This window comes from Nelumbo lutea, chromosome 1, assembly GCF_056320005.1.
Source record: "Nelumbo lutea isolate HS-2025 chromosome 1, American lotus-T2T, whole genome shotgun sequence".
Classification (NCBI taxonomy): domain Eukaryota; kingdom Viridiplantae; phylum Streptophyta; class Magnoliopsida; order Proteales; family Nelumbonaceae; genus Nelumbo; species Nelumbo lutea.
Window position 1 is genome coordinate 185,837,896 of NC_142684.1, and position 25,299 is coordinate 185,863,194.

At 39.3% G+C, this 25,299-nt stretch overlaps 1 protein-coding gene across 1 annotated transcript in view; it reads left to right on the forward strand.

Annotated features, from left to right (window-relative positions):
* The window catches only part of LOC148879804 (C-terminal binding protein AN-like), a 70,628-nt gene that overhangs the window by 26,327 nt on the left and 19,002 nt on the right, over window positions 1-25,299 (forward strand). The window contains exons 4-6 of the mRNA XM_088961508.1: window positions 12,234-12,830; window positions 13,592-13,760; window positions 13,852-13,982. Coding sequence (XP_088817634.1) covers window positions 12,234-12,830; window positions 13,592-13,760; window positions 13,852-13,982 — 897 coding nt within the window. The remainder of the gene's footprint in view (window positions 1-12,233; window positions 12,831-13,591; window positions 13,761-13,851; window positions 13,983-25,299) is intronic.

Here is a 25,299-nt window from a genome sequence, read left to right on the forward strand (position 1 = left end):
CTATTGAACTTTCTAACATAATTGGAAGTAGACCCCCTTTTTTAGAATCCTCTAAAAAACAGACATGGAAAATGTTGAAAATACCCATACAATTACTTTTGACCAAAATGTTTATTTTCTAAATTTTAAACTCATACGAATGGATAGCTCAAACCCTTCCAATTTCTTTTATCAAATAGATTTATTTTCCAAATTTTCCCTTCATATCAATTGTTCAGAGGTAAAACTTCAACTTTAAATTCTCTCTTTTTTTTGTTTATAAAGTTTGCATTTTTTTTTTCTTTCTGTAAAAACTAACCTCAAAAATAATTGCATAGGTATTTTGGATATTTCCAAGAAAATCTACTTACAACTAGTTAAGAAGTAATTAGAATTATCAAACTTCAAAACAGGTTTTATCAATGATAAATTTCATGGGAGGTTTCAGCAATTTACCCAAAATTTTGAAAATAGTCTTGGACCACGTGGTTCATCCAAGGAGTATACCCTTTATTTTTTAAAAGGTTCCAAAGTAAACTCAGGATGGATGGCCACTGGTTGGTGACACATTGGATATCATCATTAAAATAAAATCAAAAAAATTAAGTTTTCTAAACAAAACAAAGCACAGAAAATGATTAGAATGAGAATGTTGGCCCTCTTTATTCCTATTCTTTTTTTATAGATGTTTTTCTTCCTACACAAGTCCAACACATTTTCTAATGATGGTTTTTTGGGTAAGAAGAATGATGTTGAACATTATTTAATTATCTTACGAAATGACCCAAAAGTGCCATATTTTTGGGCGAAAACAATGCAAACATTTTATTTTTCTAGATTCTCTACCCCCCACCCAAAAAAAAATATCGGTTGTTCCGCAAGTGGACCATGGATCCGACTGCTTTGTATTTTTATAATTTTGTATTCATGCATATGTTAGGCATGGCATCTAAGGTAATGTTTGGCATCCATGCACATTTTTCGAAAATCACTATCATGTTGGAGCCACATATATTCTAGAGGAGTTAGTACTAAAATTTCTATTTGGTTGGTTGATTTTGGTGATTTCGGGAAATTAGCTAACAATCGATTCTTAAAATCAACCCCTTTCCGGGGCCGCCATTTTTGTCGATTCCCCAAGTTCGGGTTGATTCCGATTTTTAAGATGACATGGCATCCAATGTGGCATTAATTAATAATTCTAATGTAAAAATAATCAGCCCTTGAGAATCAGTACCAAATATACTGAAAGCCAATTTATCAAAAATCTGCTTATATGGCAAACATGCTACCAAACAACAAAATTTAATGATTTCAAAAATCACCAATTTTTGAAAAAAAAAATGGTAAGGAAGAATAAGCGTTGACGCCAAATATCAACTAAGATGGTGTTTGGTATCATTGTCATTTATCAAATAATCTACACCAACTCAGCTCTAAATAGCCGCTAATGGAGCCTGAAATTTTGTTTGGTTAAGTTCTTTATTGATGTAGGCGCATCCGGCTGGGCCAATGGCGAGCCTACACGTGTCAGGCGACGAAGCACATAGTAGAACCAATCGGGTCGTGGGCAAAGCCGGTGTTAGCACCTCGCACTGGACTAATCAGAGCGGATGCTAGGCTAGGCTTGGCAGGCCTCGCAAAGCCAATTGCGCGCCCTCACTTGGCGCTCCCAGATGATCATGCCCTCGGTACGACTACGTCTAGGCCATCCGAGGTCACCCGCCCCCTGGCGGCCTCAAGTACAAATAAGAGGTGACCCCTACAAGGTAAAAGATCCCAGAACTTAGCTCTCAAGCACTCTTCTTGCTCTCTAAGATCTCTTGCTCTTTAGTGGCCTCGTCTTTGGTGCCCGTACTCAATACCTTGTCCACCTTCCACCTCCTGTTACCAACTTGACCGTCGAAGCCTCCACCTCGGGTGCCAACCCGGGGCCTCTGACAAGCTCTCTCACCTCGCATGGTTGATCTACCCGCCCTCAGATACCTTGACTTCGGGCACCTCACACCTCGACTTAGGAGCAAACTGACAGTATTGACCTCAACTAATCCATTCATTAACATTTATCAAAAAACGTTTTTCTCGAATTATGTGATAGTCCTTTGTTTTTTCATTGTTTGGCATATGTAGCACCTATCTATCTAAAAACCATAATAAATGTTTCTTAACAACTTTTCTTGTTTTTCAAGAAAAAGTGTAATACAAAACATTTATTGGATAAATGACAATGGAACTAAACAACCCCTATCCATCTAATTTATATACAAGGTTGGTCTTGTTTCCATCCTTAACTTGACCTATCCATCTAATTTATATACCTACTTTATTAGAAACGGTAAGGGATTAAGAAAGTTTTAAAGGAAAGGAGAGAAGGGGAGGAAAGATATTGCAAATAAGGACACATCTCCTGTACTTATAAGTTATTACTCATTGGAAATGTTCCTAATGCACGGTGGATGTGCATGTAAGGCACCCAAATGTGAGGAGCAGATCCCATTTCACTACAAAGCACCACCACAGCCCATCCCCTCTGTGCTCCGGGACGGGATCTGCTCCTCACATTTGGGTGCCTCACATGCATATCCACTGTGCATTGTAAACACCTCCCGTGAAAAAATGACTAATAAATAATGGAGATGTTCCCAAGGGATGGTAGGATGTGCCTGCGAGTCACATGTGAGGCTCCCAATGTGAAGAGCAGATCCAACCTCTCGTGCTCCGTGATACAAGAGATGTTCCCAATGCATAGGGGCATGAGCTTAGGCGCACTTTCATGGGAGCCCATCCGAATTCGACCAGGTCATAGCATGATTACACATAATTTAGGCTCAGTTTGGGAAAAGTATAAATATAAACATGAACAGTGAAAATGCAGATAAAATAATACAAACACAAAAGATTTTGCATTCTACATATTTGAATTTATATTTCTTCCAAACTGAGCTTTGTAAATAAAAGTAATTGCGAATTGCTTGGAGTGATTAAGAAAACTCCTGCAGTGGAATGCCCGACAATGCTTTGACATGGTCTACCAACAAGACTTCAACAATAATCTTTGCATTGCATTCAAACATCGCCTTCTCAATCCCCAATGAGCAATCCATCCCAAACCTTTTTGCTGATTTTGCACCACTAAATGTTGATATTGAATTTATATGCTCGCAACAAAAAAAACGCTTTTAACACCTTATAATCTGACACCACACCACGCATCTCTTGATCTCATATATGGTGGGTCTGTGGGAACGTATGTTGAAGGTGTTTTAAAATGGGCACCTCCTTTTTGTTCAAAGAGAAGCCTATTTTGGGTTTCCAAATTTGCCCGTTGCCACAACATAACCACACCTCTTGAAAATACGGAATTTACACCTTGTATCCATGGTCAGACTGTCATACATTCTTCTATGCATTCAACAAAGGATTCATTGAAAATACATTAACCTCGATCCCACAACCCAGACCAAAATATTATCAAAGAGGTGTTGTTTGTATAAACAATTTTAAAGTATTTTTATACTTTATCAAGATTTTGAAAATCGACCCGGAAATAGAACTAGTCAAGGCATCGTTTTATGGTTTAGCGGTTCAACCGTTTGGGTGAAATGGTTTGACATGTGATGTCATAAATAAATTAACAATAAAAAATTTATAAATAATAAAATATATTTTAAAAATTAAATAAATTATATAAAAAATTGCCATCGATAATGGAGGTGTGACAATGTTAGGGTTACGGAGAGAAGGGGAAAATTGTTGTCAATGGACTATAGTCTGGTCGCCGGTGATTAAAATCGCTTTTGTGACTATAGACTCGTTGACAAAGGGGAAGAAATTGCCACCAAAAACTGCCATAGGTTGTTGATGAAACCGGTGGTCGCCACTAGTCGTTGTTGCAAAACCATGCGCTTAGTGACGTTTCTAGCCTAGAGTGAGAACTAAGAAATGCAAACCTTGCATTCGTCATTGAGGGAGCCTCAACCGTCGGTCACTGATTGCCATGGGTCACTATGGCTTGTAGTAGGTCACCGTCACCATAGGTCATCGGAGGTCAAGCTAAGTGAGCGGCTGAAAAGGGAAGAATGAAAATGGTTTTCGTTCGAACCCTAACCCCCAATTACCAATTCGATGGGGACACAAGAGGAATATTTTTATTTTTTAGTATAGAAAAAATAAAGCATATAACCTGCGAACCACTAACCAGGTCGAACAGTTTAGCAGTTCAACCACCCGGGTCAGCAGTTCTCTGACCTTTTCAATATTTTTTGAAGAAAGCAGTTTGTAGTTCATCGAAACCAGAAACTTGACCAGTTCCCAGCTTTTCCAATCTAACCATCTGGTCCAGTCCAGTTTTGAAAACATTACTTTTGATAGTATGAATGTATGAAAATCACAAATTAACATTTGTTTTGCATATTTTATAGGATAAAAGACTTAAACCTCCCCTAAGGTTGTTGATAAATACTTACACCTCCCCTAGGAATTTTTTATAGGACTTAAACCTCCCTTAGTGGGATGGGATGCCGTTAGGTTTAACGGAATTAATAAACTTTGTATTCTTTCCTAAATTTTCAAATAAAACCACTAAATTCAAGAAAAAAAATGAGATGGGATGTTTTACAAAAATCCCCTCAAATCCTGTTTGTTTTCCAATGAGACATTGTCATTGTGAAGGCATCTGACCTAGAAGGAAACAATAAAATTGTAAGTTTTAATAAAAACAGAAAATACAAGAATCATGATTGTTCAATTGGATTGATCGTGGAGGCTCTCAGTAGTCTAATGAAAGCACATCAAATTTTTAAATAAAAAAAGATAGCAAATTACTTGTGGAAAACTCATCAGTTGTGAAGTGGGTTGGCAACTTGGCATTGCTTGGGATTGTTTTGTTTGTCATGTAGAGCATGACCATTCTTTATTCTGAAGCCATACTTATCAAATCTCCTGCAGTGGAAGGTGCTGGAGGAGCTCTTGATTTTCCTCTATATCTTGATTCTTTCTAGAAATTAAGAAAAGATTTATGTTCCATAGTAGTGAAACAAGAGAAATTATAATTAGAGATGGAAAAAAAAGCATTCAATAAATTAAAATAAGGGATCAGAAATACAATGAGAGAGCATATGTTAGGTGCTAAAATGTTGTTAGATTACGTTTGGGATATTGTTTTGAATTAGGGGCAAAGTTCGATTTTTCTAAAAATTTTACCAGCACATTTATCATGGTCAAACAGATATTGAAAGATTGATAATAGAGGGGAAGTGTTTGTGTGATGACATCCACCATGAAATGAAGGGAGGTCTTAGTCCTTTTCGAAAAATGGAGGGGAGGTTTCAGGAGGTTTAAGTTTTTTACCCTATTTTATATCCACTTTTATATAAATTCTCATGTACTATATATATGGATGTTACATGGCACTTAAATGTATCCAATGACATGTGTATATACATTGGTGTCACACAGCACTTCAATGTATTTAATAACACAAATGTATCATGTATATTGGGATGTTCTAAATGACACGTGTACCATGTTATATCAAATATAAATGTTATGTGTCACTTAAATGTATTCAACAATATTGTGGCAGCAGTTAAATGTATTTAATAATACTCTTATATATAAATGTCAGATGGCATTTGAATACACCACGTGACAGTATATATGAATGTTATTTGGCATTCACACGGGACAGGCCATGCAGTGCTGTCCCAATTTATACCTCTAGTGAAAAGCATCATTTAGCACCTCTAGATAGGGTTGTTCACGAGTTGGGTTGGGTCGGTTTACTGAGGTTTTTCCGACCGATTTGACCTGGTCAGGTTATTTGAGATGGAAACCGAAACTGACCTAGTGTTAAGCAAAACCGACTTAGTTGATTTGAGTTGGGTTGGGTCGGTTTGGGTCGGTTTCGGCTCTAAGTTCATCCATGCCCGCCATGGCCACCTAGTTTTCTGAAAATATATTTAAAACTGAAATATGTATTTTACACACACACACACACACACACACACACACACACACACACACATATATATATATATATATATATATATATATATATATATATATATTGGAATATATATTTTCAAATATTTCAGTTTTTAGTTAAGTAGGAACTAAGTCGATTCGGTTCGGGTCGGTTTCAATTTTCACACAAGAAAACTGAAACCGACCTGAACCATCGGTTTATGAATTTGTACAACCCAAAACCGACTGGTGCTGATGAAAACCCGACCGACTCAGGTTGGGTTGGTCCAGGTTGGTCGGTTTAGTCTGGTTGGGCCTTCTTATGAACAACCCTACCTCTAGATGAAGTTTGGATCTGCTCCTCATAGCATGTTTCAGCCGTACATCAGAAACATCTCCTGTGCTTGTATGTTATTATTCATGGGAGATGTTCCCAGTATCAATGAGATGTGGATGTAAGGTTGGTGTGAGAAGCAGATCCCAATTCCTCTAGATGTGTAAGCCGGGCCAAATTTGGAGGACTTGTGATCAATCCTAGCACAATCCAAGTTGTAAAACCCCCAACCCTCACTCAATCCAGGTCATTGCAAAATCAAGCACCCTAATCCAATCATAACTTCTTGTTGGGTTGGGTTCAAGTTGGCATGATGTTCTTATTTCTCGTAATCAAGAGTTAAGGTCAAGTGTTTTTGAAAAAAGAAATTGTCAAATGTTCTTATGCATGCATATAGATAAATACATTCTACAGGTGCAAATAGACCTGTTGGATTTTGAATCAGATCGGACAAAAAAAATGATCTATTTAAAGATTATACCAAATTCCAATCGCTCCTATATATATATATATATATATATTGCACTTTTGTATTTTAATTTTTAATATTGTTTGTGCTATTTCTTTTTTCTTTGCTGATAAGAACTTTGTTAAATTATATTAACTTATGCCCGAGTAATCAAATAAGATCGAATTAGATTTGGATATCTGACATTCTTAATATATTTGAAATCAAATTGATCTTTTGAGATTCTTTGTATCATCATATTAGATTGGATATACCCCTATCCAAATTATATCCAATCCATTTGCATCCTTAATGCATTCAATTATGATGCGTAGTTGCTATATGCACATATAAGTATTTATGTTATAAAGGTGTTTATAATATACATATATAAATATGAAATTAAGTTGGATTTGGATTCTGTGAAATTGACCAAGGCCTAACTCTTATCTTGTTTTTGAGATTTTGACAATATTTGGTGTTATGGCCTTGGTTTTATAGAAGTGGCAATATCTAGCTTGGTTCATCTTCTCTGGGTTTCCCTTCATGCAAGGTGGCCACTTCTAATACATCGGTCAGGAGCCTACACCTCGGGCCATGACCTTGGGTCACAATCGTTTCAATGCCTCAGGCTAGCTAGGAGCTCACATTTGAATATAGGAGCTCATATTACCTTGGGGAACGCTTTTAAGCCCATCCCAACACTTAGGCGAATTTTCGTATAGTTTCGAATCAGGGTACATAGGTCGACATGCTATCACATTAGAAACATTTTAACATTCAACTATTCGATCGTATAAGCATATGAAAAGGGAACACTTCATTGCAATAAAAGTAAAAGGAGTTTGATATATTCATTAAAAAAGTGTACTTCAGATTGAAATAGGAAACCGAACTCGGAGACTTGGGCTACAAATCATGAACAAAATTTCTAAGAAAAAGGTGCAAAAGAAATCACTGCTGGCTAGGGGCAAATCATCAGCCCTCGTGCTTCCTCTGTCCTCGCCACCTTTACTGACTTTGTTGTTGCTCTCCTTGAAGTTGTCCTCCAAGGTAACTTTGTCTCCCTCGAGTCCATCTCGTTATGGTGTTGGCAACATATTTGTTCTTCTCTTTGGTGAAGCGATAGGAGGCTCGAGAAGCGGTGACAACCTTCACTTCAGCAACTCGGATGTCCTCAGCATGCTTGGCTTGCTATTCCTTCACTTGGCCAGATCGTTCATTTAGCTCAATCATCAATGAGTCCACATTCCTCTTGGACTTAGTCATCCACCTGGTCAACTCCGTTTTCTCCGACTCCATAATGGCACTTACTTCGATAGGTGAACCTCGCTACATTGGCACCCCTTCAATTAAGCACGAAGATCCTCCACTTCTCCTCCTAGTAGCTCACGTTGATGTTCGGAGTTTGCCCATCAGTCTGTAAGGGCCTGGGCCAAGGTGTTCGATTGTAAGGCAAGATAATATCAGAATAAGGGGAAGAAAAGGGTCATCAAGAAATTTGATTGAGTTCTTACTAGCAAAACAACTTGGTAGAGTTTCCCTCCAAGCATTTGAGTGGGTTGACCAGTGAAGTCCTTGACATCCTCAAGGAGAAGAATATCCCTACTCATCTCAAGTGCCACCTAGGGGTCTATGATCCAATTTGATGTCATTACTAACTACTCCGCAGTGAACTGAGGTGGAGGCTCATCAACAACTAGCAAAACTTCCTTAACCACGCTTGTTCGCTCAAGCCTGGAGCTCAAACCAACTTGCTTAGAGCTCAGTGTAAACTCTTTGGCAACTATGTGATTAGTCTACATTGGCTCGACCTCCTCCTCCTCAAGGATAACTATAGGAGTGGACCATCCGCCATCTCACTCACTAAAAACACTCCATGACGAATCTCTAGCCTTCCTCTTTTTTGCCTTCTTCTTAACTTGGTTGAAGATTCCCTGGTGTTGACGTCGCCCATTTCACCTCTGCATGCATGAATAGATCGTGAGACAAAAATACGAACATGACCAAGGAAAATACCTAAGTGTTGGTGGATGACTTACCCTGAGTACTCAACCCAGCTTGTATCAGTGCCTCCTCGGTCAGGTAGTCACCGACTCGTGCTTTCTTCTCAATCAAACCCTTCACCCACTTTTGTATGGCCTCACTCAAGGTAACCTCCCTGGTATCCCTAATGGCCGACCTTCACTTAGTATTGAAGGACTACCCCTCCTCAGAGATGAGGAAGAAAAAACTATTTCTCCATTTTGGCCACTTGGACGGAAAACCGCCTAACAGCTTGTACCCAGACCAGTAGGAGAGATAAAAGCTATATTCGTTGGTGGGGTTTTTCTTCAAGTGACAAAGGCAAGAAAAGGTGTTGAGGTCCAGAGGGAAATCAAAGTGATGGCATAAAAAAATGGTCCCTACGAAGGTCCTTACATAATTCGGATGAAGCTGAGAAAGGGTAATGTTGTAGTAATTCAACACATTGATTATGAAGGGGTTAAGTAGAAATCTCAGTCTGGACTCTAGAGCCTGATCATAGACATAGACTTCATTCTTGTCGTGTTGCTAGGGCATTTGGCCTCCGTTGGGAAGTACACACTCAAAACGGTTTGGGATCCTATACGGACCTCCTCGGAAGTTTACTCAGTTAGACTGAACTTGGACTTTTGGGGTGGACATCGAGAGGTGGAGGCCCTCTTATGGGAACCTCATCTCTCTTGGGTTGAGGACCCCTCCTCAACATGGGTGACACATCAGCCTTCCCCTTTGGACTCACTACTAGACATTGAGGCAAGAAAGAAGGAGAGAAACTTGCTAAAAACTTCTAGGGATAACCAACTCCGCAAGGTTATACTGACCAAACCAATGTAACTGAGCTCTCCGCCACTTAGCTCTTGCTTAAAGACAAGGGAAATGGACCCCCAAGGCCACCTATTTTTAGTCGGAGGACCCGACTCCTCAACCTCTGTGATCAACTTCATTTGATGGTTTAGATCAATGCGACATTTCGATTTCTATGAATCTGAACCCAGTTTAATAAATCTTTGGTGTCCATGATAACCTAATGGAGCGCCACGTCCGTGCGACCTTTTGGAAGCTTCCATTCAAAAGACATCATTTGAACCATGACTCGTTTGACCTCAACCATGATCTAAAGAAAACAAGTAATCAAAAGCCATCTTCAATGATCTACTCCCTTTCGCCCAAATTCTTCCACCTCGGGCTTGGGAGTGGGAGGCAATTGATGATGGGTGAAGTCAACACACCAACCACCTAACGCCATGTCACCTAGGAAGCCTTAGGGCTTGTAGGAAGAATAGGACAGGAATCATCTACCTTCAGGGTGGATGCGTATATTCTCATGCGACCTCAGGAGGTCGTCAACAGTAGTAGAACCAAATTGCCTAAGACTCCGGTTCCATCTCAAACACCTCAGGACATCAGGCCCAAACACCAGATCAGCACTTCGACCGAATAATGCTGACCTACCACATCAACGCGAGTATTGGGTTTCGGGCACTCAACACTTCCGAAATCCTTAGGAATGTGTTGAGTAATTGATGGTAATGACAAGAGCCTCCCTGCTTCTAAGGAAAATGACGAGCGCCTCATCTAGAGAACACTCCCTTAGGCCCCTAAAAATTTGGTTGCTAAAACCCTTCCGAAAATCTCAGAAGAGCCTTAATCACCCCTCATCTCTATAAAAAGGGGGTATCTTCGCCTTACAAGGTACGCTCTCTAACAGAAGCTCTAGCTCACCTTGCTCTCTCTTCTCGAAACTCTCTTTCAGTTCGTCTAGCTTGGCACTAACTTGGTCGTCGAAGTTTCTTTGCCTAGGCTCACAACCCATGCTCTCTAACATCCTCTCTCTTGTAGGGCTTGTGCCACTCTCCGCTCTCGTACAAAGACCTGAGCATATCGAGCACCATCACATAGTAAATATTAAATAATTTGTAAATTCATGTATTTAATCCTATATTTTGAAAAGTAAGATATCCAAGAGTTGCATAAAAACATAATCACTCCATAGTCTCCATGGTATATAAAGTTTTTTTTTTTTTTTTTTTTTCCGAATTGCCATTGACCCAAGTAATTGGACCGTTCGACCTAGAAAACAGCTAGGCAACCGGTTTCATTTCACCCTTAACTCATCCCTGGGCAAAAAATTGTTGACCTGGTCAAAGAATTATTAGACTGGGCAGTCGAACCATCGACTTGTTCGAATTGGACAACAATTCATGGTTTAATAAAGATGCAACAGTTCTCTAATATGAGACAAGAATGATCTCATATATGAGAGAGAGAGAGAGGGGGGAAAAATAGAAAAGAAGATTGCATATTGGAAAGAAATCAGATCTCAAATATGATATATGCCTTCTTGTTGCCGCTATCGCCACCATTGTCATCGCCAACACATCGTATCTTCCTCCTCTTTATTCTTTCATCATTCCTTCATTTCTCTCATTCTTCTTTTTTTTTTTTTTTCTCATTTCTCCCATTCATTGTTTTCCTTTTTGTTACTTTCTCAGTCGACCACTCCTAAAAGACTAAAAGAATAAAAATATGGAAAAATTCCTAATTAGTACCCTGTACTTTGGGCTTAGTGCCATTTTGGTCCCTGAATTTTAAAACATGACAACTTAGTACCCAAACATTCAAAACGTTCCAATCTAGCACCTACCGTTAACCAACCCATTAACCAACCATTTAGTGGCATCTAAAAGGGGACAAATGCCCTTCAAGTGTCATTTAATTCTCTTTATCAACTATCCAAACATTAACAAAAAATGAACGGTCCCAAATCCTTGTCTCTTCTATTCAAGAAAGTTAATGTCACAACTAGTGGGCTTTCTTGTGACCCAAACTTTATTGAATAGAAGGGGGTAAGGATTTTGGAAGATTAAATAACATTCAAATGGCATATATATCCTTTCAAATGCCACTTAATGACCGATTAACAACATCTAATGATTTGGCACGTTTTGAAAAATTGAATAGTAAATTGTCCATTTTAAAATTTGGACACTAACGTGGCATTTGGCACAAACCATCGATTCCGTTTGTGGGTCGATTTTAAAACCTTGCGTATATTGATACAGCATTAATCTCAAATTTTCGTCGGCTTTTAGTAAAGGAGAGACCTGTGAAGACAAAATGGAAAATAAAGAAGTGTCAAGGCTATTTATGGTCCTCGTCTACATTAGCTCCATCTCAAAATGGAAAATAAAGAAGTGAAGACAAATTGCATTTGCAATTTTGTTTCGGAGAAAGCGAGATGGTCGTTGGGGACATTTCCACCATCCAGCGTCCACCCTAGCCTCTTGGAGTTGGAGCACGGGAATGAGTTATAGTCTTAAAAAAAGAAACCGAAAAAGGAGAGGAAAAGATATCAAAAGCAAAAGTGCCGAAACAGCTTTAGCTGATTAGCTCCAGCGGTAACCGAGAAGAAAATGCAAGAGAAGAGCAGCCATTAAAGAAGGAGAAGAAGAGGAGGAAATGAGAGATTCACTTACAATGGAGACAACCAAACGAAGCCCTTCAACAATGCCTCCCCATGACGGTAACTTGAAGTCACCGTCACCACTACTCCCCTTGGTTGTTTCTCTCAACTGCCTCGAGGACTGCAGCTTCGAACAAGAAACCCTCGCCGGCGTCGCAACTGTCGAACACGTCGGCCTTAACCGTCTTGCCGACGGTCGGATCGAGGCCGCAGCCGCCGTTCTCCTGCACTCCCTTGTCCTCCTCCCACGCGCCGCCCAACGCCGACTCCAGCCATGGCAACTCATTCTTTGCCTGGGCTCCACCGACCGCTCGTCCGACTCCGCCCTCGCCGCCGATCTCGGTCTTCACCTCGTCCATGTTGATGCCTCCCGTGCTGAAGAGATCGCTGATACCGTCATGGCCCTCTTTCTTTGCCTGCTTCGCCGGACTCACTTACTTTCTCGGCATGCCTTCTCTGCTTCAGGATGGCTCGGTTCGGTCCAGCCGCTCTGTCGTGGGATGCGGCGCTGTCGAGGGCTCGTACTTGGTATTGTTGGTAGATCCGCGTCCGCTAGGTCGTTAGCTACCAGGAGCTTGGCGTTTAAGATGAGTGTGCTCTATTTCGATGTTCATGAGGTACGTACCATGGGAGTAATTTCCTAACTATTCCATCCATAGATATTTCTGTTAAAATCATTTTATGTAATCTGTCTTTATTCAGATAGACTTAAAACCGTTGGATCGAAAAAGCGTTTGATTATAGGTTTGCCATTATCGAAGTTTGATCTCTAGGAATTCTGACTTATAAACTTAACCTCATTTCTTGAGACTAGTTTGATTGCCAACTTCTATCCTTAAAGTCCAAATAACTACATAGTATATGGTTGGTTTATTTATTTTTTTATCGTGGTTTTCCCGCCAGAGAAATGAGGATAAAAGCTTAGTAGTAAGATATTTTGAAACAAATTTGCAAATGTAATGCAGTATTGCACTATTGCACAGTAATTGGAAATCTTTTGTAGACTTCAAATGTTATGTGCCAACATATCTCTATGTTTGCATGCCTCGACTATTGGGTTAAAGCTAGTTTTATGGGTTTTTTGGAGATCTTTTAAGCTATCATCTAGCAAGTTCCATTCATACCATTTAGTCGTTTTTTCATCAATTTTAAATAACCCACTTATCAACCTAGAAAGTGAATGTGTCTTTACCTTAGCTCTTCCAGAAAAAAAAAAAAAAGAAAAGAAAAAGAAAAGAAAACGAAAGAAAGATTGGGACTATGAAAGTCAAGCTTGCTATATTGAATGCTTTCCTAATCTACTTGTAGCTCCTTCGCACTCATTCTTCAAGTATCACTTATTCTGCTTGAGTTCTCTTCTAAACTGATATTTTCACAGGGAGCAGGAAAATCAGGCAGGCCTTCTATAACATTTCCTCCAGCTGCCCGGAGAATGGATACACTCAATGACTTACTTGCAGCTAGTGATCTTATTTCACTCCATTGTGCACTATCAAATGAGACTGTTCATATCATCAATGCAGAATGCTTGCAACATATTAAACCTGGTAAGTTTTTATATTTCGAGCACTTCTTTGTAGCAAATCAAATTAAGACAGCTTTTGCATCTGAAGAAGCGATGTATTTTCTTGTTTGCAGGGGCGTTTATTGTGAATACAGGTAGTAGTCAGCTGTTGGATGATTGTGCTCTGAAGAAACTTTTGATAGATGGTACCATTGCTGGCTGTGCACTAGATGGTGCTGAAGGGCCACAATGGATGGAAGCATGGGTATGGGCATTAGCCTTAGGGTATGAATTGTAATCTTAGATAGTTGGGTGTATGTGATTTTTGGTGATGAATTTCTTCTTTGAATATGATCATTGAGTAAAATCCCTGGAATGCATTTAATTGTATCTCTTGGGTTGAATCTTTTCTACTTCCATGCTCCCTAATTTGTTTACCTTGTTTCTATCAATTTGCCAAAAAAATTATTGTTATGATATGTACCAACCCCTTGCCTTAAATGTGCCTTCTGAAAAGTTACTAAATGAAGAACATACAAAGGGTACTAGTGTGGGAGGGAATAGGGATCAATAACTACAATACAACTGAACGATTAAAAAAAACTATAATATAACTGACATTAATAGGAACCTTCGAAAAATTAAAGGTTCTAAAATGGATGAGGCTTTAGATAAGATGAAGAAGGGAAAGACATAGGTAACAAATGGGGAGCCTAAATTGGCGCTTGCTACTGGTCATAATCTTCAAATGCAACACCTAGTAAAAACTCTAATCTTAGAAGTAGGCCCTAATGAAATAGGTTAAAGAGGAAACCTCATAGCCAAAGGTGGGGCAAGAATAGAAAAAGAGACAGAAGAGAAAACCCCGTGAGATTTAGATAGTCAAGTTCTTTTTTTCAGTTTTTTCTTGGCATGAAGGATGGAGAAAAGCACCAGAAAGACGGATATTGAGGAATATTGAATGGAGGCGACTGTGAACCTAATCAGAGGCCACTGTGAATGGAGGACTGACAACTATGGCAATTGTGGTGTAGGACAAAAGCTGTTACGAAAATGGAAAATGGCCAGCGTGGGAGGGGTTAGGGAAGAAGATGGGGAGCGGAGATGTGGTACAACCCAGGAAGGAGATTCCAAACATCAATAGGAATCTTTCCTACAAGAAAGCGGTGGTGGCGGGAGTTTGACCAAACTTTGGAGTAACAAAGCAAAAGATTGATGGGGAGAAGATTGTGCTAGAAATGTCGGTGGAGGGGGTTAGGGAAAGGACAACGTTTTTGCAGGGGTGTTTAGTAGGTTATTTTGATAGAAAGTGTTTGGTAGAGGAAGTGGAGGCTTGGGTGACAAGGTGCTGGATGGTGGTGGGTGGAGTGAGGGTAAAAAAGTTAATAGAAAACCCGTACCTTTTCATAGTTCCGTCGAAGGAGGAGGCGGAATGGGTGCTCAAGAATGGACCTTGGAGTATTGGCCATAACAGATTGACACTAGATTGGTGGGAAGAAACAATGGTGAACTGTACACCGGAGAAATTGGGGGAAACCAGAGAGCCAAAAGAGATTTGGATCAAAGTTTTTGGGTTGCCACTCCCGTTGTGGTGTCTGAGTGTTATGCAAGAAATTGGAGATGTTTGTGGGGGAATTCTAGGTACAGACAATTCAATGGAGGAGCTTAAGACCTACTAATGGATTAGGATGAAGGTGAAGGTCGGGGGGGGGGTAAGATCCCGGAGAAAGTGAAGATCGAAGCAGGGGACTTGTCTTTCTGTGTGTGGATCTGGCCTGAAAGAAGACCACAAGTGTTTTATAGGGAGGGCAGAGGGGAAGGGGTGAGGGAGAAGGGCCAAGGGAATTAGGGGGAGTGGGAGGACTCGATGGTGAGTAGAACGGTAGTAATTGCTGAGGAAGAAGAGGAGAGCAATGGAGAGAGGAGTTCACTGGAGAAAGAGAAGACAAAGGGAAAAGAAAGGATGGAGTTGTGACCCGTACTGTGTGGGATCCCTATTGAATCCCTTCCAACCTTACGGGAAAAGATGATTCCAGATCAGCCACAAGATAGTTGTCCGATAGACTTGGGGGGAGTAGGAAATAAACAAAAGGAAATTCAAATTTTCAACACGAGACAAAATTGGGAGGGCTTTTCGAAAACTCGGCTTAAAGTGGCGATGGTCGAGTGCAAGGTTTAAAATATCGATGTCGTTGGAAATGTCTCTTACCAAAATATAGGACTATGTCGGAAATGTTGAGGGGAAATATTGTAAAAATTAGAGACATTGTGGAAATATTATGAAATATGTGGAAATATGCAAAGATATTTTGTAAAATGATAAAAGAAGCATTAATACATATTTCTAGACTATTATCTTATTCCCAACCATTATATAAAGCTAAGAAACTAAGATCAATAACAAATTAGTAAATGAGAATTTACTGATTTATTATGCATTTTGATGTTTTTACAAGGTTATATGATATTTTCTTTTCTTATTTTAATTCTGATTTATTATAAATTCTAATATGTTTATTTCACACTAGTAAATAGAAATACATTTATTCTGATTTTTTAAATATTAAAGTTATAATACTATGTTTTATTATAAATTTAATAAACCGATTCTCCTTTTTTTAGTATTAAGATTATGATAATTTCTTATAAAACTTAATGAATTTATTATGATTTAGTATAAATTTTATTAAATTTATTCTGATTTTTTATATTAAATGTAGAATATGGTTTATTATAAAATTTGATAAACATTTTCTGATTTTAATAATTATTTTAAAAAATACTAACTAGTTAATATTTTATTACTTGAAAAATATTTTATGTTTTATATTATAAAATAATTAATTTATTCTTTTGTTTTTATATTTTGTTTAATTCTTTTTGTAAATATTTTATTTGAAATATTAAATAAAAATTATTAATGGACTAATCTATATTAATATATTGTATTATATTAATATAATATACAAATATATTATATTTTTAATGTACATTAGTTGACATCTTGTCGACATAATAGGAAAAACTGTAATTTGTTTTTGGTTATTTGGACCAATTTGGTAGGAAATGTCGACCGGCATAATGTAATTTTTATATTACCATCCACTTTCATGTCGGTGAGCCTCAATATCGATATATGTTGGGCGACATTAGCGACATTTGGCAACATTTGAAACCATGGTCGAGTGTCTTCTTAAGTTGAACGCACTACCATCTGGAAGGCATTTGGAATCGAAGAATCAAGAAGGTAATGGGGAAACGGGAAAATGGGGAGATGAACTTGCTTTGTTTGTGTATCCTAATCTAGATGAGAAACTGGCAGAGATAACCCCCTTGGTGATCATAAGGGATTCGGTAACCCTTGAGGCAGGCGGGATGCCTTCTTCGGGGGTCGGTGAGAACCAGGTATGTACACAGGGTCAAGGGGGGATGGAGAAAGGGGGCTTTAGATTGGAACAAGGGGAAGGACTTGGGGGAAAATGGTTGGTTTTAGAGGAGGGAGGCAGGGGGAGGGGGGTGGATGACACTTCGACTTGGGTCAATTCCAAGTTGTTGGGGTTGGGTAAATTCTTGGGGCTTTCCATAGCAGGATTGGAGGAAGAAACAATTAAGTATTTAGAAAAAAAATAGAAAGGTGGTGGTTAAAGAAGAGAGGAAAGCTAAACGTAAAAAAAGGGGGCTCAAGGGGAAAGAAAAGCAGGGAGGTAATGAGGTTGGCATGGGGTTTGAACGACAAGGCAGGTAGGGGGGAAGGCTCATCAAGGTGGGGGGGGGGGGAGAAGGTGTAAGGTTAGGGGGGTTGGTGTTTTTTCTATTGTTTTTGATGGATTTAAAATTTCTCTCGTGGAATGTGAGGGGGCTGGGATCAGGTAGGAGGAGAATGGTGGTCTATGATCTGCTCAAAAGATGGGAATTGGATGTGGTCTTTTTTCAAGAATCCAAGCTAGATTCGGTGGAGGCTGAAGTTATAAGAAGCATTTGGAAAGATGGTTAGATGAGGTGGGTGAGTAAACTAGCTAGGGGAAGTGCAGGGGGTATTCTAATCCTGTGGGACAGGTAATGTAGGCTGGTGTCTTCTTTTGAAGGTGAATTCTCATTGTTGGTGATTTTGGAGTTAGAGGGTGGATTCCAAGGGCAATTTACCAATGTCTATGGCCCTACTATAAATGCAGGGAGAAGATCTTGCCGAAACTAGAGGTGCTCACACCATCCCTTGGGTTATAGGTGGGGATTTTAATGTGGTTAGATTTCTGGAAGAAAGGAAGGGTGAATCAAGGAGAACAAGGGAAATGAGAAAATTTGCAGAATTTGTTAATCACTTTGAGTTAATTGACCTCCCGATGTTAGGGGCTCAAACTCAATTCACCTGGACAAATAACTAGGATTTTCTGGCATTGGTCAAGTTAGACAGATTTCTAATTTCTCCGCGGTGGGAGAGCTCTTTTAACTTCACAAAGCAAGTGGCCCTTCCAAGACCACTCTCGGATCATACCCCATACAGCTGATTTGTGGAAAGCAAGGAACCAAATAGAAAACTCCATTTGAAATGGAGAATAGGTGGTTCGAAGAGGAGGGGCTGATCCCTCTTCTTAACTCAAAGTGGCCCAAAGCCCAGGTATGAGCTCGTTCGTCTTTGCAGAAAAGATCAAAAGGATCAATGAATTCTTGAAAACATGGAGGTTGGAGTTCCAAGGGGTCTCAGAATCAGAAAAGAAGAGGTGTCTAGAAATAATCAAAGAAATTGACTTGGCTAAGGAAGCTGGTCCCATAGTAGAGGAAGAAAGAAGAAGAAGACATGCAGCAAAATCGACCCTTGATCATCTAGCCTTTAAAGATGAACCGGAATGGAGACAAAGAGCCAAAGTCAAGTGGTTCAAAGCGGGGGATAAAAATTCTGGTTTTTTCCACAAGATGGCGAATGCTAGGAAAAGATTTAACCAATTTGAGGGTCAGGTGGGAGAGAATGGGGCAGAATTGAAAAGCATAGCCAAAATATTTTTCAGAAGTATTCAAATAAAATTGGATTTGAAGACCTATCCCGGTGGATCTAGAATTTAAGAGGATTTCAGAAATCCAGAAAAGGGAGCTGGTAGCCCCTTTCACAGAGGAAGAAATCTGGAAAGTGGTGAAGAGCATGGAAGCTGATAAGTCTCCTGGGATAGATGGTCTTACTAGCATTTTCTACAAGAAGTGTTGGGAGGTGGTGAAGGTGGATCTGCCAAAAAGTATTTCAAGATTTTCACCATAATGCTGCTTTGGAAAGAAGCTTGAACTCCACTTTTATTTCTTTAATCCCCAAGGTGGAGGGTGCAACAAACATTAAAGACTTTAGACCTATCAGTTTGCTAAACAACTTCTACAAAATATTGGCAAAGGTTCTTGTAGAAAGATTAAAAAAATTTCTTAATGTAGTGATTGCTGAGAATCAATTTGTGTTTGCTCCGGATAGACAAATGTTAAATAGCATCATGGTGGCAAATGAACTGATAGACTCAAGGAAAAAGGAAGGTAATCTGGGGCTGATTTGTATGCTGGACCTTGAGAAGGCTTATGATAATTTTAGGATTTTGTCTTGGAAAGGATGAACTTTGTCCAGAAAGGGAGGGATTTGATTAAAGTGTGTGTTTCTTCCCCTAAATTTGTAGTTCTTGTGAATGGAGAGCTGGCTGATTTCTTCAAAAGTTCCAGAGGCCTATGACAAGGAGACCCCCTGTCCCCACTGCTCTTCATTTGTGTTATGGAGATTTTATCTTTGTTTTCGAACTGAGTTGGGGAAGAGGGGTTGTGGAAAGGATCTGAGGCAAATCCAGGAGCAGAAAAAGGTGCAAATGCTTCAATTTGCAGATGACACTCTTTGTTTTATTGATGCTGTAGAACAATTGCGGGTTTTACAAGGGGTGCTGAGCTAGTTTGAAATTGTGTCGGGATTGAGAGTAAATTAGTCAAAGAATAGAATAATACCAGTTGGGAAGGTTGAGAATCTTGAGGCTCTAGCAGAAGTTTTGTCTGTCAGACTGGATTTTTGCCCACTATGTTTCTTGGCCTCCCGTTGGGGGCTAAGTGCACTTCCTCCTTAGTTTGGGACCTGGTGGTGGAGAGGTTGGAAAGAAAATTAGCCTCTTGGAAAGCTAAATACTTGTCTTTGGGGGGCAGAATTACTTTTCTCAAGAGTTCCCTATCTAACTTACCTTCGTATTTTCTTTCTTTATTCCCAATCCCAACAAATGTGGCTCAAAGTTTAGAAAAGCTCTGGAGGGATTTTCTGTGCAAAGGTTGGGAGGAGAAGAAAGTGTACTTAGTAAAATGGGATCAGGTGTGCACTCCAAAAGAAAAAGGAGGATTGGGGGTGAGGAAGCTGCAAACTTTTAACAGGGCCCTGTTGGGGAAATGGATATGGAGATTTGGTATGGAAAGAGACAGCTGGTGGAGGAAAATTTTAGCAGCTAAGTATGGAACTGATAGTGGGGACTGGCTAACCATTTCTAACCTCCCGTCTCTGGGATGTTCTCTGTGGAAGAAAATTATGGAATCTTTTCCTGTGCTTAATAGTTGACGTTCCTTTAAACAGGGGTCTGGCCATCGCCTGAAATTTTGGGAAGATAATTGGCGTAATACCAGATCTTTAGAGGAACTGTTCCCACAGCTGTTCCAGATTGCAGAGAATCAAGAGGCATTGATTGCTGGCTGCTATGAGCTGAGAGAAAATGTGGTTTCCTGGAATCCTGTTTTCAGAAGGGATTTTCAAGATTGTGAAGTGGAGCAAGTGATGGATCTGCTTGCTCTGCTCTCAAATCAGATATTAAAAGTGCAGGAAGAAGACTCCTGGGTGTGGAAGTGGTCGGCTGATGGTTTATTCTCAGTGAAGTCCTTTGGCAAAAAATTGTCAGGGGGGAATAGTGAAAATTTCCTGCCGAAAAAGTTTGGAGCCAGATTCCCCTTCATAAAATAATTGCACTACTTTGGGCTGTGGCCTTGGACAGAAACCTCACTAAGCTGAATCTGGTTAGAAGTGGATTGCAAATTCAAAATTTGGATTGTGTGCTTTGTGGCCAAAATGAAGAGGACAACAGCCATCTTTGTATACATTATCCTGTCTCAACAGTCTTGTGGGATCATTTTCTTTCTTCTGTGGGACTTTCCTGGGTCATGCCAAGTAAAGTGATGGATCTCTTAAAAAATTGGGAGCTTCAAGGCCTCTCCAAGTTGGCAAAAAGTGTGTGGTTGGCTATTCCTGCAGCAGTTATCAGCACCATCTGGGCAGAGAGAAACACAAGAGTTTTTCAAAACAAATCTAAAGATGTAGACAGTCTTGTATCTTGTAGTGTGGGGAAATTAGTGTCTTGGACTTCAGCTGTGAAAGGGTTCCAATCCAGGGCTCTTAGTGCACAGCTGAGGTCTAGAAGTTTGTTTGAGCTGTAGTCTAGTTTTGGGCTTGGTTCTCTGTATTCTAGCTCTGGTTTTGGAGCTCTCTGTAATTTCTGTTTGTCTTAATAAATTACCTTACTTTTTTCAAAAAAAAGGGAAAGGCATTAGGACCTAATGGTATTCTGACAAATGTTTGGAAAGGTATGGGATAAGTAAGCTTATTATGGCTCATTAAACTATTTAATAAGATAATGAAAACAAAAAATATGTGAAATGAATGGAGAAAGAGTACTATGGTTATCATCGTTAGAAGAAGAAAAAGAGTTATTCATGTTGTGTAGCCTAGCATTGTGGGCTTGGGCTTGTTTATGTTTTGTCATGACATAATTGACATTTACTTGTGTAACTTCCTTCCTGGGCTAAATGGGCCTGGGCTTACTTTGTTTTTTATGTTTTCTTACTGCCTACTAATCAGGGGCAGATTTGTCATTGTATCTCTTTCTTATTGCCCTAGTATAAAATCTGTCTTGGAGGGCTGGAGAAGGTGTGCCGTCCATTTCTTCTAAACCTCTCTTTTTCTATTCTATTCTTCTTCTTTTTGTTCTTCTATAGAACTGAATACAAACAATTCACATGTTATCCGTTGATCAAGAGAAAGCATATTATAGTTCCTAGAGAGATAATATGGTGGGTTTTGGAAAAAAAGGAGTGCCATATAGGTATTCCGACTTAATTAAAGACATGTATGAGGGGGTAATGTCTAATGTTAGAACTATCGTGGGAGTGACTTTAAGAGTTTTCAATTGTAATGGATTTCACCAAGGCTCTATACTTGGCCCTTATTTATTTGCACTGGTCATGGATGAATTGACTAAGGCTGGGAGTGCTTATTTGAAATCATGAGTGTTCAGTGAAAAAGCACTTCTTTCAAACAGGGATAGTATAGGTATTTCCAAAATGACGTGGCGGCCAAGACAAACCAGAAAGGAAATAAGCACTTAAAATTAATTGGGCTTTTTTAGTGCTTATTCTCAGGAATAAGCACTTATTTAGGCGTATTTCTCAAACACAAATAAACTCTTAGTGGTGTGGTCTCGACCCAAAGCCTATAAAGTAAAAATAGTCAAAAGGAGGTCCCATGGCGCATATTATTTGCTGATGATATAGTATTCTAAAGGATTAAAAGCAAAATTAAATTTTTGGACAAATATCTTAGAGACAAGGTCTAAAATAAGTAGGACTAAAACAATATATATGCAACGTAAGTTTAATAATAATAGGAGTGAAAATCAGGGTACAATTAGGGTTGGAGGTGGGCACCAAGAGATACCTTTGTGTGACCTATTTTGTTACCTTGCTTGACAAGTGAGAGATGCAGGAGGATGTTGGCCATAGAATTAAAGCAGGATGAAGTTGTGCATTTGGAGTATTATGTGATCGAGTATCACCTAGGGTAAAAGGAAAATTTTATAAGTTGGTTATAAGGACAACAGTGTTGTATGGGGTGAAGTGTTAGGCAGTCAAGAGACATCATGTCCAAAAATTGAGTGTGTTAGAGGTTGGGATGCTGGGGTATCCTGAAAGGCTTTGCTCACAACACCTTGGAAGGCAATTTTTGGCATTCTCCCCAAATTCCTCAGGTTTGTAAGGTGTGATGCTCGCTTTGGAAACTCAGTCCTTTTTTTTGGGTGGGCATTCAAGGTTCTTCTCCCCCTGGTTCTCCCTTTGGTTTTAAACTAGGATTTTGGGTTTCGAAGGGGTTTAAGGGATGATGAATCTGCTTGTGCTTGTGTTTTAGAGCTCTTGGTTCTTCTAGACTTTGTGTGTATGGACCCCTCTAGACCTGATAAAAGGATTTGGTCTCTGCCCCCCAATGTCTCCTTCACTTGTGCTTCTTTCTTTAAATCCCTTTGTTCTACCTTCTCCTCTCCGGTCTTCCCTGTTAAAGAAATTTGGTCAAGGCCAATTCCTCCTAAAATAGCTGTATTCTGTTGGGAAGCCTTTCATGGTAAGATCAGTACTGTGGAAAATTTGCAAAAGAAGAAACCTTATATGTGCTTGTCCCCTAACTGGTGCACTTTGTGTAAAGTGAAGAGTTAGGACTGTCATCATTTGTTAATATCTTGCTCTTTTGCTGCTAATATTTGGAACTGGGTTTTATTATTATTTGGGTGTAGGTGGAACTTGCTCTCTAATGTAAATCTGCTTTTTGCTCCGTCCGCCTTTGGGAGACTGACAAAGAGAGGGAAGCTAATGTGGAAATGTATCAGAGCAGCTAGCTTGTGGACTTTATGGGAGGAGAGGAATGGTAGAATATTTCAAGAAAAGGAAAAAAGCCTTTTTGAAGTAAAGTAGTGTATAATAACAAGGACAACTTCTTGGCTGAAAACTTCAGACTTGTTTGTGAATTATTCTTATGATGATTTAAGGAGAAATTGGGCAGCAGTGGCATCCACAACCTCCACAAAGAACAGAGTACAAGCAGAATTGAAACCCCCTCTGGCAGGAGCGGTAAAATTGAGTTTCGACAGAAGTAGTCAAGGTAATCCAGGACCCTCGGGTATAGGAGGAATACTGAGAGATAAAGACAGCAACATCCTATCTCTTTTCTCAGGATGAGTGTGTGTTGGCGATTGATTCTATAAGGGCTGAGATACTAGCAGCGGTACAATGTATTCAGGTTGCCAGTCAACTTGGAGTGGAAAGCTTGATAATTGAGGGGAACTCCAAGGTGGTAGTGGGCTGGTAGACAAATTTAGAAACAATCTTTTGGGGTTACAGGGATCTTTTGAAGAAAGTTAACTGGCTGACAAGAAATATGGTAGTTAGGTTTCAGTGGGTCAGTAGATTGGCAATGCCATGGCTGTTTCTTTGGCTAAACAAGGGGTATCAAGGGGTGATTTGTTTTGGGCTACCTTATAACTGTAATTCAGGCTAGTGTGTGTTATTTGCTTATTGTTCAACTCCGGGGGGGAAGTAACATCTTGTGCCTCCTCATAGGCTGTTGTACACTTTTCCTGTAATTAATAAAATTCCGCTTATTTATCAAAAAAATTGAGTGTGTTGGAAATGCAGATGTAGAGATGGGTGAGTGGAAAAATTAGAAAAGATAGGATCAGAAATGAACTTAAGGAACTTAGGGGTATCTCCGATAGGTGATAAAATGAGGGAAAGTAGATGAAGATGGTTAGGACATGTGCAGAGAAGACTATCCAAGCATCAATAGGAAGAAGTGATTTGTTACAAGTTGGAAGGGCTAGAAAAGCCTAAGGTAGACCAAGAAGGCATTGAATAGAACTAGGGGTGGAAGTTGGGTTGCTTGACTTCAAGAATTTCAACTACATTAGGCTTGGATCAGGGTTTGGGCCCATTTAAAATTTAACAAATTCCCAACTCAACCCAGTCCAAGTTGCACCCCTAAATAGAACAGAATGGTGGAATAGGATTTATGTAGCCGACTCCATGTAGTTGGACAAGGCTTAGATGATGATGATGATATTTAATTGCTCCTGATGCCCATATATCTAATTTCATATAAAACTGTTTCAGTTGTTCATTGTTGTTGATGAAAAAGCTTTTTATTCGATTTATTCTTGAATGGATGAAGGTCTGTTGCTTTTAACCACCCACATACAGAGCTGTTGCAATTGTTTTGAAGATTCCTTTGCAAGCTGCTTCTAATTAGTTATTCTTTTTAGATGGGCTAGAACGTTGCATCAATTCTCAAGAGTTTCAGTAGCAGATTTTACAAATAACTGGAACTTAATTATTGTTTGATTACATTTTGTACATGATATAGTGATACTTTTTAAGAAGTTTCTGATATAGACATACTTGTATAGTGGATGATGCCTTGCTCTCTTGCTTCAAATTCCTATTATAAAACAACACTTTTTACCATTTATCAGAAAAAAAAGAAGAAGCATGAAAGGTTTATAAGGTCAACGTCCATTCATACCTGCAAATCCATTGAGAGGGTTGTCCTTCCCTTCTTTATCTTTTAATTATACATTATATACTCAATTTAACTTTGACTTAAATTCAACTATTTGGAGTTGAGTTGACTAGACAAATTCTATCCTGCCATAATTTATCAGAGAAAAAAATTTCTATCCAGCCATTATGATGTATTAAGAGCCATATTTTCTGTTTAAATCATGTTTTCTTTTGTCTTCCCTTACAGTCGTCTACTTGCACCAATTCACTCATTGGTGCAG